Below are 17,481 nucleotides of genomic sequence, written 5' to 3'. Positions count from 1 at the left end.
TATCTTCTGTTAAGTTGGCTCAATTTTTAATGTAACTTTCTGTTCGATTCAAGTTTGGTATGAAATGGTTCGTCCTCTTGCACCGCGCTCCTGGAGGCCCCCACGAGGAGGACGAGGACTGGCTACAGGAGCGCGGCTCATCTGGAGAGTTCTGTGGCTCTTCCGCCGCCGTGAGGAGTGGGGGGCGGCTGCTGTGCAGGTGAGCCAGCGAACCCCTTTCTCCTCCCAGTCCTTGGGCGCGGTCTGTCGTCGCCGGAAGCCCATGGGCACACGACGTCATCGCGGCCTCTGGCGAGTCCAGGGTGTGCGGACCGTCGGGGACGGGTGTCAGGTTGAGACTGGCTCCGGAGCAGCTCTGGGCGCGGGTCCTGCCCACACCCACCCACCAGCGGACGCCCCGGCCGTGGGAATCGCCAAGCAGAAGGCTGTCACTTGGACCGTCTGCAGCTGCACCCATGGAAGGCATTTTTATCCGGTGGGACTGAGCCACGGAGTGTCTGAAACAGTTCTCGAAGCGAGCACGTTAGATCTGGGACCTATGCGCACGGCGGAGCCGGAAAAACGAGCACCCGCCTCCGAGAGCTGCCGTGTGTCCGAGGCGCTGGGAGAGGAGAGGCTGGGCCACCAACGCTTCTGCAGCTCGCGGAGCCCCTGGGTCCCCGGGACAGGCACTCTGGGGGAAGGGAACGCCGGGAAACAGTCAGACCCCCCATCGTCTCAAGCGAGAGAGTCCGAAATCAATAACATACATCCAAAGTGACCTGCACGTTCTGGATGGCCTGTCACGGTGACCAAAGTGCTGGCTTCTAGGCGTGGTCAAGGACATAGAAGACCCCACCTGTTGGGTCCAGGGACACCTTCGGGGGTCCACATACTGCTGCAGGTCAGCCAAGGCCAAGGCCAGAGAATGGAGTCCAGCATTCATCCTGGGATCCTCTGGGCTGGGCTCCTTTTTCTAGAAGTAACAGGTGGAAATCTGGGCATGAGGACAATGGTCACGTGTGTTAAATTTCAGGCTCTGTTGGGTTGGACGCCCCAGCCGTGCCCCCGCCCATATCCCTCCTTTCACATCTCTGGAGGTGGGCGGTCCTGGCTCGGCCCCTGGGCTCGGGCTGCGGGGCGAAGCTGTCAGATGGGCCCCGGTTTGCTGTCGATGCGCCTGTAGTGGGAACGGATTTATGGCTCTTGGACCAGGTAATCCAAGGTGGCTTCCAAATGCCTTGTAGCTGTCCTCCCCAACCCCTGCACACCCCCCCCAACTCCACTCCCGCCGCGGACACTGGCAGGTCCCGGGCAGGGGGTCCCAGGCCAACCCCAAGTTCCGTCACCCTCAGAAGCCAGGGAAGGCTCAGCACGACTTGGGTTCGCTTTTACTTGCTGCCTTGAGCTTTCGTACACGTCTGGGGCCAGTGCAGGCGTGCTGCCCGCGAGGCGACGGGTCCAAGGGAATCTAAGAGGGGGCCAAGGTTGCGGGCCCCGGAGTCAGTGAGCCTGCCAGCGGCCAGAGGAAACGCGGCAGGCCCACGAGTGTCCCCGGTGCCGGGGGCTGGGGCGAGCAGGGAGCAGCCGCGCTCAGGTCCCTTGGGTGGCGTCGCCTTCGCTCTTTCTACCCCACAAGCAGGTTCACACGTGAAGGAGCTGTCAACGGGAGCTCTGGGACCAGCACCCCAGGCCGCACCTGCACGCCGGGGCACCCGGGCCATGTGTGCTCATGCCCTCTGGGGCTCAGGGCAGGAGGACCCTGTCGGGGAGGAACGGAGGCTGGTGCACTGGGCTTTGTCGCTTGGGAAGAGTGTTGCCCGCAAAGGCTCACCTGGTCTTCAGGTCCCCTTCACCACCTTCCCAGCCTGGAGCTAGCGGAGACCCACCAGGGCCTCGAAAGTGGGTGGAGGCGGCCCCTGGCACGGGCCCAGCACAGGGCCTGGAGGCCAGACACAGCCAGAGCCATTCCGGCTGCCCAGGGACTGGCTCCCATGCTGAGGGCGTCTGGGTGGGTGCCGGAAGGGAGAGCGTGGCCCGCTTCTCCGTGGGTGCCAGTGCACAGGGGGCTGGACTGCCCGCTTTGGGGCCTGGTGTGGCTGCGCTCCGGGCTCCTGGCTCCTGGCTCCGGGCTACCTGCCTCCCAGCCTTGTCTTCCAGAGACCAACATGAAGCCAAAAGAGCTTCAGTGGGTGGACAGGTCGCACCCACAAGGGCCTGGCCTGCCCCAGAGAGGCCCTCAGTGGAGACAAGTCTGCTTTCTCAGAAATGCATGCGGGAGAACTTGAAAGATTTTTCTCTTGAGTTTTATACACTTACAGGGGTAACAGCTTTCCTAAATACACAAATTCTTGTCAGTCCTTAAATGGTCCTTAGCCAGTCCTCGAGGACAGGAGCCTGCCCCGTGAACCGCTGCCCGTCGGGGGCCCGGTTCTCCGGCAGCCGCCTCGGCCTGGGTTCAGAGTGTGGGCACGCAGGCCCTGCAGGGCCCTCTGCAATCCCAGGAGTCTGCTCCTGTCCCCCTGGCCCTCCTGCTGCTCAGCCCCAGCGCCACCTGCTCTGGCCGCCTCCTCGCCTCAGCTCCCAGGGGCCCCGGAACTCCCAGGTCTTCTGCAGAGGCAGAGCAGTGCCCCTCTTGACCCCCAGAGCTCCCCACTACAACAGGGAATCTGGAAGCCTCTGCCAGGGTGTTAAATGGGCTCAAAGGAAGCTCTTCCCAGCCCCTCCTCATGTGCCCCCAACACATGAGGTGTCATTTCTGGTGCTGAATCTGCCCTTCGGCCGGGCCGGCCTGGGACCCCCGGCCTGCCCCTGACCTAGCAGGCAGGTCAGAGGCGGTGGCAACTGGAGAGCCTGTGGAAGAGCATCACGGATTTGTCTTAAAGAGGGAATAAGAAGACTAAAACTAACCTGGGAAATTTGCCTTCTCTTAATGGTGTACATTTGTGAAGATAAAACGAAGGCGTCACTACCCGACATCCCAAGACAAAAAGGGGCTCAGGAGGGGCCTGGCGTCTGCCCAGCAGGCGGGCCCGCGGCAAAGCTAAGCAGCATCTCTACTGTGGAGCCAACACCAGAGGCCGCGGGGAAGCCGGTGCTCTGACGTGCCCCACGCGTGGCGGCCTCGTCTGGCCACAGCCTCCCAGGGCACGAAGGCCACGTGCACCCAGGCAGAGCCTCTGGCTTCTCAAGTGCCACAAAACTAAGCTGTACCAAAGCCTTCCCAACAAAATAGATTCCCACGTATGTTCCCAAGACTTAAAATAGAGAAATGCATGTTAGGACACATGTTTAACTCAGGAAATATTAAAATATCGCACTGATAGCTTATTCTTTAATAAAACTCCGACAGCATGATGTAACTGCGACATGCCCGTGCGACTGGTGACATCTAAAGAAGGCACGACGCGCAAAGCCCGTGCTGAAACCAAGCCTAAATAACACAGTGTATAAACTCCGACTTCTGTTTTGATTCAGATTAAAAAAAAATTACAAAATATTCTCTGCCCCAAATCTCTCGGTTAGAAACATGAGAAGAAAGCCCGGGCTGAGGTGGTTTTACGGATGTGTTGGCTGGAGCACAGGACAGCCTCTTTCAGGACACCCGGAGCCGCAGGCTGGGGGTCCAGGCCGAGGGGGCACCAGCTGGCCGGCGGGGCCGTGCCTCCGGGGACGTCAGGCTCTGCGAGGGGGACACGCCAGGCCTCACCCCGCAGCCCTCCCCTGGGGGCTCGGTGGCGATCCACGGGCCAGCCTGGCCACACCCAGTCTCCACTCCCAGGGGCGAGCCAGCGGGGGCGTCTCAGCGCCCCCCGCCCTTCCTCTGGATCGAGGGCAGGCAGTACCGCTTCAGGTCGGGCGTCGTGTCCTTGTGCGCATCCGTCTGTCGAAGGAAACAGACTCTCGGCGGGGCCGGCCTGAGAACTGCGGGCCCCGGGGAGCGAGCGCGATGCGCTACCTTCTGACGGGCGCCGACAGCCTCGAGGGGCCTCAGCCCCAGCACTTTCCTGCCGGGCCCCGGGCCGAACACGGGGTGCAGCGCGGGGCTAGGATACGAGGATGGTTCGGTCACTCCCGAAAGCTTCAGTCTGGGCAGTTCCGTGACGTAGGCTGGGCCTGGTCTCCTGGGATGGTCCTCCTCTGGCTTTAGGGACTGTTTCTTGAAACAAAACACAGGGCAGATGAACGTACAATGGTGTCCCCTTCATGGAAATTAGGAAAAACAAGAGAGGCTCTTTTGCACGACTTCGGCCTAATGGAACTTGACCAAGAGGTGCGGCCATACGGCGACTGGACGGTATGCCCGCCACCCAGGCCCCCCGGCCGCTGTTGGGGCGTCCCACGGTAGTTTCACATGGAGTCCGCCCCGCGGGGCAGCTGACTGCGGCCTGGCCTGGCCTGACACGAGGGAGGACACTGAGATGGTCACAGCCGCGCTCCACGGGCCGCGGCTGTGCTGGTGGCCCTGCTCTAACTCCGGGTTGGCCAGATCTGCCTGCCGTCTTGCTCTAGTGTGGCTGATGAGCTAAGAATTTTTTTACTTAAAAAAAAAAAAGATTCTATTTATTCATTTATTTGAGGGGAGGGAGAAAATCTGTAGCAGGTTCCCTGCCGAGCCCAGAACCCGGCGTGGGGCTTGATCCCAAGACCCCGAGATCACAATCTGAGCCAAAACCAAGAGTTGGACACTCACTCAACTGAGCCACCCAGGCACCGCTACATTTTCTAATAGTTGCAAATAATTTCGTGGCACATAGCAGATGGAATGCCATCGCAGTGCCCTAAGTCTTACTGGGAAAGAGCCCCACGGTTGGCTGATGGACCACCCAGGGCACCAGAGAAAAGAGGGCAGCTGTGATGGGACCTTATGGCCCACAAAGTGGGGAAGGCCTCCCATGTGGCCCCTCTCGACACGGGGGGACTGGTGGGTGCCGGCTGGAGCGACACAGACAAACGTCTCTGTGGCGGGAAGGGCTGAGCAGGGACAGCAGTTGGGAGGCAGAATAAGGGGCTCAGGTGGGCGGGGGCGTGTGTCACCATTCGGGGCCCGAACCGCTGAAAGGGAGCCACCTCCACCCTTAAAGGGAAGGCCTGGGTAGAAAAGCAGGTTTGGGAGAAGAGAGTGGGGGATTGGGTCTGAACCACTCGGCCTATTAGCCGAAGGGAACCTTCAGCAGGCGCTGGAAACAGCAGTCTGGAATTCCAGAAAGCAGCCTGGCAGCAGACATGTCAGTGACCTCAGCTCCTAGCACGAAGTGACACGCAGAGATGCTGGGACGAGTGACCAAAGGGCTGGTGGGGCCCAGTGGCGGGGGCCACGTGGGGCGCTCACGGATGGAAAGACTGCGGAAGGAACTTGTTTCTAAAGCAAATGATCTGTGGGCGTGGGGACCGGTCACCGGCTTGCCGGGTCACCCGGGGCCAATTTACCTTCTCCGTGTCCCCTGCCAGGTCAGTCAGAGGGCACAGGAAGGCATGGGGTCAGGCCTCGAGGACGGGCACCCTTCCAGGCGGGGGCGGGGGGCACATCCTCCACAGAGACACGGGCCACCCGAGGGCATCCTGGCCCAGCCACAACGGCCGTTCGCAGCTCACCACCTTCACTCAGTACCTGCTGGCTGTCCTCGGCAACGTGCCAGCGGTTACTGAGTAGTTCTGAAGCCACGGGGCGCTCTGGAAAGAAAGCTTTTCTGTGGCCAGCCAGAGCCTGCTTCTCAGCCGCCCTGCAGGGAAGGGAGAGGGAGGGCCCGCGCCCCTGAGAAGGTGCCCAGCACAACGGCGCGTCCCTCTCCCTGTTCCCAAGCTGGTCACCTCCGCCCTCGCCACTATGCTTGCCCTGGCACAGGGCCCCGAGGTGTGGGGTTAGACGCCCTCAGGCAGCTCCTCCTGTGCCAGGTACCAGCGTGCCCCCAACCCCACAGCCAGGTCCCTGCTGTCACTGCTGTGCGCCAGGCCCCTCCTGGAGGTTTGATCACCGGGGCCTCGGCATCAACCTCAACGCAGCCGCCGAGCCCTCCTCGCGCCCTGCCGCGGGCCACTGACCACCTCCTCCTGGAAGCCACACCAGCCAAGAGCGAGGGGCCACCTCGGGGGTACCCGGTTCAGGATAGAGCTGTTCCCAGAACTACCCGCCCCTGCTCCAACGGCCCAGCTCCCGCCACGACCCGGAGCTGCGCAGGCGCCCACCTCTGCTCCTGGAAGTAGGGGTGTCGCAGGGCCTGGTGGGCAGTGATTCTCTCATCGGGATCATAGGCCACCATTGCGTGCAGGAGGGAGAGGCATTGTGGGGACAGACTGGCTGTCAGTAGAGGTATTCCTGATCCCTTTTTAAAAGGAAAATCAAAACTCATAGCTCTCGACCTGTATTAAAAGCCCAATGATAATAAACGATCATGCCATTATCTAAAGCACGTGGCCAGCCGCCGTCATGATTCCACAGGGCCCTGTGCTGAGGACAGTTTATGCACTAAGCAGGGGTGCAGCCACACTGTTGTCCAAACCCAGAGACGTGCAGCAGCAGAGGGACGCCCTCTCATGTGAGCCTCAGACTCGGGGTGATGATGTGCCGGCATAGGCTTGTGAGTGGGAACCGACACGCCACCCTGGCACAGACGGTCACGGTGGGGGAGACTGTGTGGGCCCCAGCTGGGATTCCCCAAAGGGGATCTCTGTACCTTCCACTAAGTTTTGCTCTGAACTTGAAACTGCTCTAAAAAATAAAGTCTAGTTTTAGAAAGGGGCTGGGGAGGAGGTTTGAGAAATCTGTTGTGCCGTCAATGCAAGAACACAACTTTCCTCTGAGCAGACTAACAGCACGTTCCTAGCTGAGAAGAAAGAGGGAAAACTCGGAGAAGGAGGAGCCCAGACCGGTCGCGTCTCCCTGCCTCCCCAGGGCCCAGGAGCCGCTGCACCCCTGACCAAACCAAACCCTGACCCGTCGTGGCCCGGCTGTCAGGGCTGCTGACAGCGCTAGGTGACCGTCACACGGACGCCTCACCACGCACAGCCAGAGTGTGGGCACCTTCTCCACCCAAAGGTCTCTCATTCCCGGGTAAATATTCGGAGGACGAGCCCTGCCCGCCAGGCCTTCAGCGAGGCCGACTGAACCCCTCCGTGCTGCTGGAGGGCGAGCAGTCCCGGCAGGGCCCCTGCGGGATGACAGCCCGGAGCAGCCCCTTCGGCGGCTGCAGGGACCCAAGCAGAGGGAGGGCCTACAAGGGCAGGAGAGGCACGGCCTGGTCCCCTCGGCTGGCGGCCACCACCAGCCCTGGCAGGGAGCAAGTTCCACGGGACTCTGGGGCGCACGCCACACTTACTGTGTGAACTTGGCGAGGGTCTTCCCAGGAGGCGTGCCGATGACATCATGGATTTTTGAGATCTGGTCTAGCTCATCAGCTCCGGGGAAGAGCGGCTGCAGACTGGAGAGCGGGACGGGGCTGCGGTGAGGACAGGCCTCCTCTGCCCGCGTCCCCCTCTGCCGGGCGGCTCGCTCGCACGGAAACCCGAGGGTCCCACCGGCGCGCTCCCGCCTGCGGCCGTGGGGTTTCCAGCCCCCCTTCCGCTCGGGTCTGCTTCTCCTCTCCCGACAGGGGGTGTCCTTCTGAGAGGCAGCTCACGTTCCTCTGCACACCCTGGGGTCTCCGCGGTGAGACGCATCAGCCCCACAAGTCTCCTGTCACGGGAGGTTTTCCTACAAAACTCCACGGTGGGCCGGGTCTGGTTCTGAGGACAAATGAAGTCCAAGAAACATTTTGGTTTCCGGAGTGTTTATGGATTTTGGAATTGTGGATGAAAGCTTTTCGGCTTATATAAATAAATTCAATTTGCAGGACGCGCCACAAAGAGTTTGAGACGGGAGCCCTGCGTGGGAAAGCCACCATGTCCGGGGCTCCAGGAGAGAGGAGGAGCGTGCCGGCAGGCGGGGAGCAGCTCTGAGACGGGGCGGGCGGCAGGGCTGTGTGTGGCGAGCCCCCTCCCCGCACCAGCCATCATGTTCCCAGCACCGTAGTCCACTCCCCGGACGGAACTCAGCGCAGCAGGAAGGCCTGTCTCTGCCAGTACTTAAGCGTCCATGAAAAGCGCCACTCAGCTTTCCAAAAATAACAAGTCGATTCTCAGCCGGTATGTCCTGAAGGACACGCATGTCTGTATTGATGAAGTGGGCAGCTGAGCTGGCGAGAGCAGATGACCCGCGTCCTCGCCTAGGCACGTCACCCAGATGTTGAATTCACCTGCTCGTCCGTAACAGTCCACTCCGAGCAAGCGAACACCGGCCCACCTGCTCCGTGGGGCTCTTCCACCCCTAGTAGGGGTGAGCCCTACTCACCCCTGCGTGGGATCAGCCCACCTCCCTTCTTCATGGGCCACAGTTCCACCTGCCGACTAAGCACGAAGGCTGAGGGGCATGGAAGCCGGGGAGGACGGTTAGGACAGGCCTTTCTAGAATCCAGCTGTGCCACAAGGTGACCCACCCTCACACCTGTGACCAGCACATCCTACACACTGTCTCAGGGTAGGTCCCAGGAGCAGGGACACTGCTCTCGCGCCCCCAAGGTGGACCCCACAGGGTGGCAATAAGCACGTTTCTACTCTGGTCCTGAACTCCCGAGTCAACCGTCTCACTGGCGAAGCCAAGCAGGGAGCCCCGCCGGCCGCCGGCCAAGATAGGGAGGAAGAAACCGATGCTGTTCTGCACTTAGTCACGTGCGAACAAGGACAAGTATTTGACGAAAAGGAAAATGAAGGCCGAGTGTGTTTTCTGTCACGTGAAATAGTCCCGTTGGCAGGACGACGGTGCAGTCTGTCTGGTAAAGGAAGGGCCTGGCCTGAAGCCACCCGGTGGGTAGGCCGAGCCTTGCCAGGCGGCCCGCTTCGGGACATCGGCCTGGAGGCCCGCGGGCACGAGGCGGGCCTCAGCTCTACCTGGCAATCTCATAGAACACGCAGCCAGCGCTCCACAGGTCCATTTTGTAGGTGTAGAAGCCGTCGGTGAGGAGACACTCCGGGGCTCGGTACCAGCGGGTGGAGATGTACTCCGTGTAGGGCTGCTTGGAGTAGACGCTCCGGCAGGATCCGAAGTCCCCCAACTTCAGGACATCCTGCTGCAGGGACAAATGACATCTCACCAAGCAGCTGTTACAGTAGAGACCACTTCAAATATTTATGTGCGGATGGGAAAATTACGAGCACTGAAAGCAGCTTATAAAATACAAATGACTTCATGAGCACACACGAGGGCCTCTAACACATACCAGAGTGGGGTTTCTATCCAGTAGGATGCATTTACAAATATCCTGGCTCTGTTTTACAAATATTTCCAAATGTCTATAGGTCTTGGGAAATTTTAAGTCACAGCACGAGTCTACAAATGAATTAAAAACACCATAGTGGTTCGTTGGCTCTATTGTGTCTCTAACTTCCATCTGTCCAACTCTTCTGGCCCCTTTGTTCTGCCCCTGGGGATGGGGGAAGGAGGGGCCAGCTCTCTGGAGCCACGGGTTCTTTGGGTCAAGTCAGAAAGACCAGGGAGACATGTTTCAAGATATCTCTCCCATTTTGTTCACCCCTCACATTCGGGTAATAACATACACGATGTCAACAAATTTGGAATCTCTGTGCCTACACCTATAGCAAACATTAAACGCAGCACATTTCCTAGCCAGGTTATCAAGGAACTTCATTCCAGGCTTTCACCTGATCCCATCACCCAGTGCGTCATGTCGGACCTCCAACAAGATTGTAAGTCTTGTTAAAAGGCAAGAAAAACAGTCTGGGGGACAAAGCAAGTATCAGAACCAGCTTCAGACATGGCATAGAGTTAAGAATTTTGGAATGACTCGTCAGGGAATTTAAAATCTCTACAAGTGAATAGTTAAGGGCTCTAGTGGAAAAAGTAGATGATGGCCAAGTTCAGGGAAAATTCACATGGGAAATGCAAGCAGAGAGATGGAACCTCTAAGAATCAAAAGAAAGCACTAGAAATAAAACCACTGTGCCAGAAATAAAAAATGACTTTGATAAGCTCATCCATAGGCTAAACAGCGGAGGAAAGAATCAGCAAGCTGGAAGACACACCAACAGAAACTTCCAAACTGAAATGCAGAGACAACAAATGACGAAGACAGAGAACAGCCAACAACTGTGGGACAACTTCAAAAGGTGCGGCACTCCACACTACGGTGTGGACAAATGTCAGAATGGCGACGCTGAGGGACAAATTCAGACCAAGAAAGAACACATACTACAAATGCCATTTAGAGAACATTCTAGAAAGTGCAAACTAATGCCTGGGGACAAGGGGACAGCGGACAGGAGGGATGACCAAGAGTATGAATAACCTTCCAGAGACAAAAGGTCTGTCTGCCTGGCTGTGATGATGGCTTCATGTGTGTATACATATCGCCAAACTTACCAGCCTTCACACTTGGAAATATGTACAGTGGATGTGGCTAGAGTATGGGACAGACCTGAGTGCAGATCCTGCCTTTTCTGCTTTCACATGCACAGAGTTTGGAGGGATAATATGAATGGAGTTTATTTATCTATTATTTTTTAAGTAGTGTTTATACTCAACATGGAGCTTGAATTCATGATCCCGAAATCAAGAGTCACACACTCCGACTGAGCCAGAACCACACCCCAGCGGTTGATTTTTGTCTAGAGTAAGAAGAGAGTGCCTAAGATTATCTCCTTCCAGATGTAAAGTTGTGTTGATGGCACTTATTAAATAAACCACTTCTCCCAACGGGGAGACAACAACAGTGGAACAAACGTGAGGTCCAGCGGACTGAAAAGCCTCCCGAGCACAAGGGCTTCCCATTCTTCCTTTCTTCTGATATAATTTTTTTATATAGAAGTTCTTACCTTTATTAATATATTTTCTGGCTTTACATCTCTGTGAAATATTCCATTTCTGCATTCAATATAAAAGGATAGAATTAATTTGTGCCTCATTCAAATTTTTACATTGAATTTTTAATGAATGTTAATACATTTTATCAATTTGGAGCTGCTAATTCTCCAACAGCATACCTGTGCATATGATCAAGGGATTTACATAACTGGTACATATAGTGCATAATCTTTTTTTCTGATAATGGGTGTCTTCTCCCTGTGCAATCAAGGAAATTGCCGATATGGTTACCAATGATACATAACCCATTTTCTGAAAACAAAAATAGAATCCAACAATTTTATTTAATGATGTGTGAAAATCTAAAAAACAACTTTTAGTAATTTCAGGAAATACAGAGTGCACACACTAAATCCACCATTTAAAGTTCTACATATTGAGGCGCCTGGGTGGCTCAATGGGTTAAGCCTCTGCCTTTGGCTCAGGTCATGATCTCAGGGTCCTGGGATCGAGCCCTGCGTCGGGCTCTCTGCTCAGCGGGGAGCGTGCTCCCCACCCCCACCCGGCCTGCCTCTCTGCCCACTTGTGATCTCTGTCTGTCAAATAAATAAATAAAATCCTACATACTGGCATGATCTCATGTAAAATCCCCCCTGCATGCCTTCGGATCACAACAGCAGTACTGAGTAATAAACACCTGCGCAGTTTGGTCTGATAAGCCCCACTCACTGCCCCCAGCCCCCACCGCTGGGGCAGGTCTTCCGGGACACGCCCTTCCAAACTGCTGAGATGTCAAGAATAACTTGGAAATCCAGGGTTTTCCTTGGCTTCCAGTCCGGAATTTTTAAGATTTTATTTATTTGAAAGAGAGCTTACTTGAGCGCAAGTGGGGAGGAGCGAGAGGGACAAGCGGACTCCATCTCACGACCCTGAGATCAGGATCTGAACTGAAACCAAGAGCCACCATTTAACCAATGGAGTCACCCAGGTACCCCTGGGGATTTCCATCTTAAAGGGGGATGGATCACAGTTCCACAGAAGTGGGTTTTAAATGGAAGAAGACCCAGGACTGCTTTGAATTTCACAGGCCACTCTCCTGTTAGGCACACCTGCTCCCCCGGCCCGCCCGCCTGGGGGTTTTTGTGTCCTATGACTCTTAGCAACACACTCCCGCACGGCGCTTATCCTTGTTCCAGAAGATGGTACATCCTACTCGACTTTAATTTCAAAGGGGTGCGTTTTATTTCTGAATCAGAAAAACCACCATTCCCGCTGCCAGCCCAGGAAGCCACTCTCCCTCTGTGAGTGCACATCCCCTTTGACCTCTTGGCTCCTTTGTTTGCCATTTCTGTTGACAAATTTATTCTTTTTCTCTCCCTAGACAAGAATATTTTCTGTTAATAGAAAGTAATTTAAATTGCAAAATGTCTAAGTATAATTAACTTTTGTTCATAATACTGTAATTTTTTTGTTGTTTCAAATAATTTATCACCAACTTTCTAGAATTTAAAAGAACTAAATGAAGACTTAGTCCTCTCTCCCTAGCTTGAGTCATTCTGTAACTTTATATTAAATTCCTATCTGTTTAAGAACCGAAAGGAAGCAAAATTTCTCTTCACCATCACATGTGCCATTAGATGAAAAGCTTCCTGAAATCTGGTTCTTGTCCTGAACTAGCCCAGCACTCAGGACCCCTTCCTCCCGACGGGGGGCTCTCAGGCTACAGGGGCAACTGAGTCTCCCGGGGGCTCACGAACACCTGTGATGCTCCTCCCACCTCTAGGCATTTTGGTTCAGGAGGTTCTGCTCGGGGCTCCAAAAGCTGCCTTAGGAACAAGTTCCCAGGTGCAGCTGCCTGGCCTGGACCCTCACTTGGAGGGTCCACGCCCTACCACATCCCTCTTGTCCATCAAACGTTTCAGCCACATTCCCCTGTAGATGCTTCCACACATGCTTCCAAAGCTCTCCTGCTTCACCCCTGTGCTCAGGCTACTCTGTTCTAGAAGCACCTTCCGGCCACGCCCACACGCCCAGATCTCCCAGCACACACTTGTCAGGACTGTCATCCGAACTTGCACTCAGGAAGCTGGAGTCCTCCACGGAAAGTCTAACCCACCCAGTCTCCACCATCAACGAGGGATGCTTTAAAATGCCGACTCCCGAGTCGGTAGCTCAGTTGGTTAAGCCTCTGACTCCGGTTCAGGTCATGAGCTCAGGGTCGTCTACTTGTCCCCCTCCCTCTGCTCATGCATGTGTGCTCTCACTGTCTCAAATAAATAAAATGTTTTTAAAAATACAATACAATAAGATGGTGATTCCCAGCTGCAAACCCAGACCTAATGAATCACAAAACAAAACATATGGGCCAGGAATCTGCATTTCTCGGCTGCCCTCAGTGCCCCGTGTAAGCGCCCTCCTCGGTACTGACCCTTCCTTTCCTCTTTGTCCCCTCACCCACCCACTCCGAGCCCTGCAAGTAAGGACGTGGCTCCCTCCACCCCTGTGCCCCTTTGTGAGAATCCCTGCCGACGTGAAGGGGCTCCTGAGGGAGTGAGGGCCAGTGTGAACTGCCTGGAACCTTGGTCGGAACAATCTCGGAATCCACACCCTTGACCACGAGGGGCTGACAATCCATTCCCTACAACGGTTTTTCAAAAACAAGATCCTAACTTTCTAGACCTGAGACTCTACCTGATTCCCAATAGATTCTTGTTCTCAAACATCGTGCAACAAGGATGAGAATTAATCAACCACTCGTAAGCGCCTGTGTATCCTCCTGAACGCCAGCAGACCGTGAATAGTGCTTCCCTGTCTGCTGTGCCTATCCCGGCCAAGTTAATTTCGGCTAGCTGATTTTTTTAACCAAATATCCTCACTAAGAAGATTCTAAAAAATGTCATGTACAATATCTGTCATGTAAAAAGTATTTCCGGGAACACAATGATAAGCTGTGGCATTGGCTGCAGGGACTAACTAACTGAAGGAACGCGGCCACCAGTGTAGTCCACCCTGTAACACAGTATCTCGCACACACCCCCTCCCACGAGAGACCCCATCCGCAGGCCTGTGCCAGGCTCTCCCGCTCAGGCTCAGAGGGGCGTGCTGGGGTCCACCATGGCACTAGCATATAAATGGTCTACCAGCTACACCTTGGCCCAGAGGCTGCACCCGGGGCACCAGGCATGCACACCAGTCTGCATTATGGCACATGGACTAGGGTTAGAGACGCGGACCTTCTGGGGGTAGCAGGCGGGACATCAGCCTCAGCTGGCGCCGGAGCCATCCCCCACACCCCTCCCTTATCAACCACGGAACGACTCAAGGACGGCTCCTCTGGTTACACTCTAGGAAGCCAGCTCACCTTCAGCGAGCGCTGGACCTTCTCTGAAATCCCACTTCCTCACCTCTGCCCTGGGGGCGAGCACACAGGATGGGGAAGACCCGAGGCGGGCCCGTAGCGCACGCGCACTAACCAGCGTGAACGTGGTGGGGACGGACGAGGAGGACAGCAGTCGCTTCACTGAAGACCGGCCAGGCGGCCACTGCTCTAACGGCGGCAGCGCTGCTGTACGGGACTCCCCACAGCCCCCCGAGGAGTTAGACGCTGGCATCATGCCCACTTCACAGACAAGGCCCAAGGCTCACAGGCCTGACCCAGACCCGCTATCCTCAGACACGCAGGGCAGGGGAGCTCTGTGCCGCAGCCACACAGCCCACCTGGGGCCGCACTTCCAGAAACCACAGCATCAACACTAACAGGCTGGTGGCATGGGCTTGGAAGAAGACTCCAGCAACAAGAAGGCCGCATCGCTCTGAATGGCAGAGCCCTACTGCGTAAGGAAAATGAAGACATCGGTCACTGGGTCAAAATGTTCCACGGAAGTGTTAGGAACGACGAAAGATTCATTTCACTGCCACTTTCCTTTTCATATAGCCATGAACATGATCTGGGCGGAAACTGCCTAAACAGACCCAAAGAGCTCTTTTCGCAAGGACAGAAGTAAAATTACCGGGTAGGTAGAGAGCTATGCGCCGGAGACGAAGGCCCGTGTTGCCGCTTCCGCTCGTATGTAACAATGCTGCGTCTTACAGTCGGTCGGTCAGATTGATGTGACATAAAAATAACACCGATCTGATCCGACAGGGTGACATCTGTCATAGGTGATAAGACACACTGCCTAAGCTCTTCACGGAAATGAACCGTGCTGTGTTCACCACACTTCAAGTCAAACCACACTTCATTCCCCAATATCACGGATTTACTTCAGGGTGCCTGCCCGACCTGCAGCCTCTGAAAGGTACAACCCTGGGACGCCTGGGTGGCTCAGTTGATTGGACGACTGCCTTCGGCTCAGGTCATGATCCCGGAGTCCCGGGATCGAGTCCCGCATCGGGCTCCCAGCTGCATGGGGAGTCTGCTTCTCCCTCTGACTTTCTCCTTGCTCATGCTCTCTCTCACTGTCTCTCTCTCTCTCTCTCTCTCTCAAATAAATAAATAAAATCTTTAAAAAAAAAAAAAATGAAAGGTACAACCCTAAGGGGACAAGGCCCGGCCCACTGGACCTGCGACAGCCAGCACCCCAGCAGGGGGCCAATGGCCAGGACTTCTGGGCCTGGCCCATCTGCTGCCAGTGAAGGCTCCCAGGGTCTGAGTGGCCACGTCTGCCAAAAGAAGAGGGGAGGGACAAGCAGACGAGGAGGGGCAGGGGACCACGTGGCTCCATGGGGGCCAGTGGTGGCCTTGGCAGCCAGACCTTTCCCGGTTCCACCTCCCAAGAGGCCTGACTGAGCTTCCGGCAGCAGATGCGAGGTTTGACCGTAAACTCCCTCTTTTGTATGGGAACCAGCTGAATAGCATGTGCTCCCTGTGGTGAAACCAACCTACAGCCCGGGATGTCTATAGCCACCAACTGGCAGATGACACCATGTCGCACAGGCACCAGTGCTTGGCACTAGGAAGGCACCCATGCTGGAGCCAGCAAGGCCTCACTGTCTGAGAGCAAATGGTTCAGTGGCCAGAGGGGGACACACAATAAAGCAGCAGATACACGGAAACGAGAGCGAGATGCCACGGAGCGGGGCAGGGGAGCTGAGGAAGCCGGCACCCAAGGCTCCGAACCAGGCACCGCAGGGTGGGGAACAGTGACCTAGCCACTCAAAAAGCAGAGGAATTTAACTTGAAACAGTTAAAAAAAAAAAATCAGATACAAGTTAAAATAAGAGATGCCTCTGGGGGCGCCTGGCTGGCTCCGCGGGAAGAGCGTGTGATCTTGATCTTGGAGTCTGACCCCAGCTTGGGTGTAGAGATCACACAAACAAGGAAACAACAGACGCCGCTATAACCAGGTTCCCGTCTTCACCAGCTTCTCCTAGCAAACTTCCAGACAGGCTTCCCAGCTGCAGGGGGCAGATGCTGGGCGCCGCAAGCACAAGCCCCGAGTCCACCCACCAGGACGGCTCATGGCACCCTGGCACGCCAGCTACTCGCCCCCGCCAGGGGTGCTGCCCAGTGCACGGCGGGCAGAGAGGCTCCCCGTCTCCGGGCCGCTCTCCCCTCATGGTGCAGACCCATCCCGACCCCGACCTCGCAGGCCGGGCGTGAAAGCCCAGAGCAACGTTCCTCAGGTTGTTTGCGGCTGGGAGCTCCAGATGGGGCTGGGTCCCGCCTCAATCCGACCCCTCGAGAACGAGGCTTCAGGCCCACCTTGCGGGGCCAGCCGGGAGCAAGGGGGCATCCCGTGTGAGCGCAGACGGTGGTGGGGTGGCTTCCTGGCTCCGGCAGAGGCGACCCAGTTCCCGAGCTGGTGGCGGCAACAGCAGCCTGTCTGTGCAGAGGCAGCAGCCCCTGCGACAGCCCAACCCTGCAGGATCGATTTCAGTAGCTGCTTCCCGGATGCCACATCCGGGGCGTCTCCTCAGCCTGACCGGGAACTCCGTGAAGCCGTCCAGATCACACACGTCCCTTGGGGTTAAACAGGCGAGAACAAATGCTGCTCATTGTCCGTGGTGGGAAGGGTCGACCGATACGTCCACCTATGACCTGTTCGCTCTTTAAACAGTCTTTAAACAGAAACGTTCTCTGAAAAGCATAGTCTCTGAACTGATGCCGGTCCAGGAGCTGCTTGTTACTGGGTTAAGATATGACACGACCAAGAGCAACCGGGAACCTCTACGGTGATTCAGCGCTGCCGCGACATCGAAGCCCATCACCATTTTTCCAGTACTTAATTTTTATGTATTTTATAAAAGTTCTGGTCCACAACAGATTAGGGGGGAAATGAACACACTAAAAACTGATGTTCCACTATAGATAGTTTTAGAAACACTGGTCTGTACACTAATCAAAAGATGCTTCTCCCTGCTTTAAAACCCACTAATGCTTCCCACTGAACACAGAATAACCTGAATTCTTACTCTGGCCCTACCCACCCCACTGGCCCCTACCTACCTCACTGCCTCTAACTCTCTTGCTTGTGCTCCAGCCACACTAGCCTCTTAACATCACAGTGGCCTCAGGATCTGCACTAGCTGTCTCTGTCTAAAATACTCCATCCCCATCACTCTGTGATGGGACATGTTTTGTTCACTCAGAACACTTATCCCTGTCTTGAACTCTTTCTTGATCATTTCTGTACTCGGCGTCTCTCTCT

General features: G+C 55.9%; 1 protein-coding gene across 8 annotated transcripts in view; it reads right to left on the bottom strand.

Moving 5' to 3' along the window:
- Nucleotides 1-3,285: 3,285 nt before the first annotated feature.
- MOK (MOK protein kinase) overlaps nt 3,286-17,481 on the bottom strand; it is a 50,546-nt gene continuing 36,350 nt past the window's right edge. For 2 of the 8 annotated variants that reach the window (XM_082737514.1, XM_082737521.1), the window contains 7 exons: nt 11,011-11,089; nt 10,843-10,891; nt 8,902-9,080; nt 7,296-7,397; nt 6,166-6,339; nt 5,591-5,702; nt 3,286-4,138 (listed from right to left, as the gene is read on the bottom strand). In XM_082737514.1, coding sequence (XP_082593640.1) covers nt 3,782-4,138; nt 5,591-5,702; nt 6,166-6,339; nt 7,296-7,397; nt 8,902-9,080; nt 10,843-10,891; nt 11,011-11,089 — 1,052 coding nt within the window. In that variant the 3' untranslated portion in view covers nt 3,286-3,781. The other 6 variants (XM_082737517.1, XM_082737515.1, XM_082737519.1 and 3 more) reach the window with 6 other exon arrangements.

The sequence above is a fragment of the Mustela nivalis genome (assembly GCF_964662115.1).
Source record: "Mustela nivalis genome assembly, chromosome: 6".
In the NCBI taxonomy this organism is placed as follows: Eukaryota; Metazoa; Chordata; class Mammalia; order Carnivora; family Mustelidae; genus Mustela; species Mustela nivalis.
The sequence above is the reverse complement of the archived record's forward strand: the minus strand, read 5'-3'. Positions and strand labels throughout refer to the sequence as shown.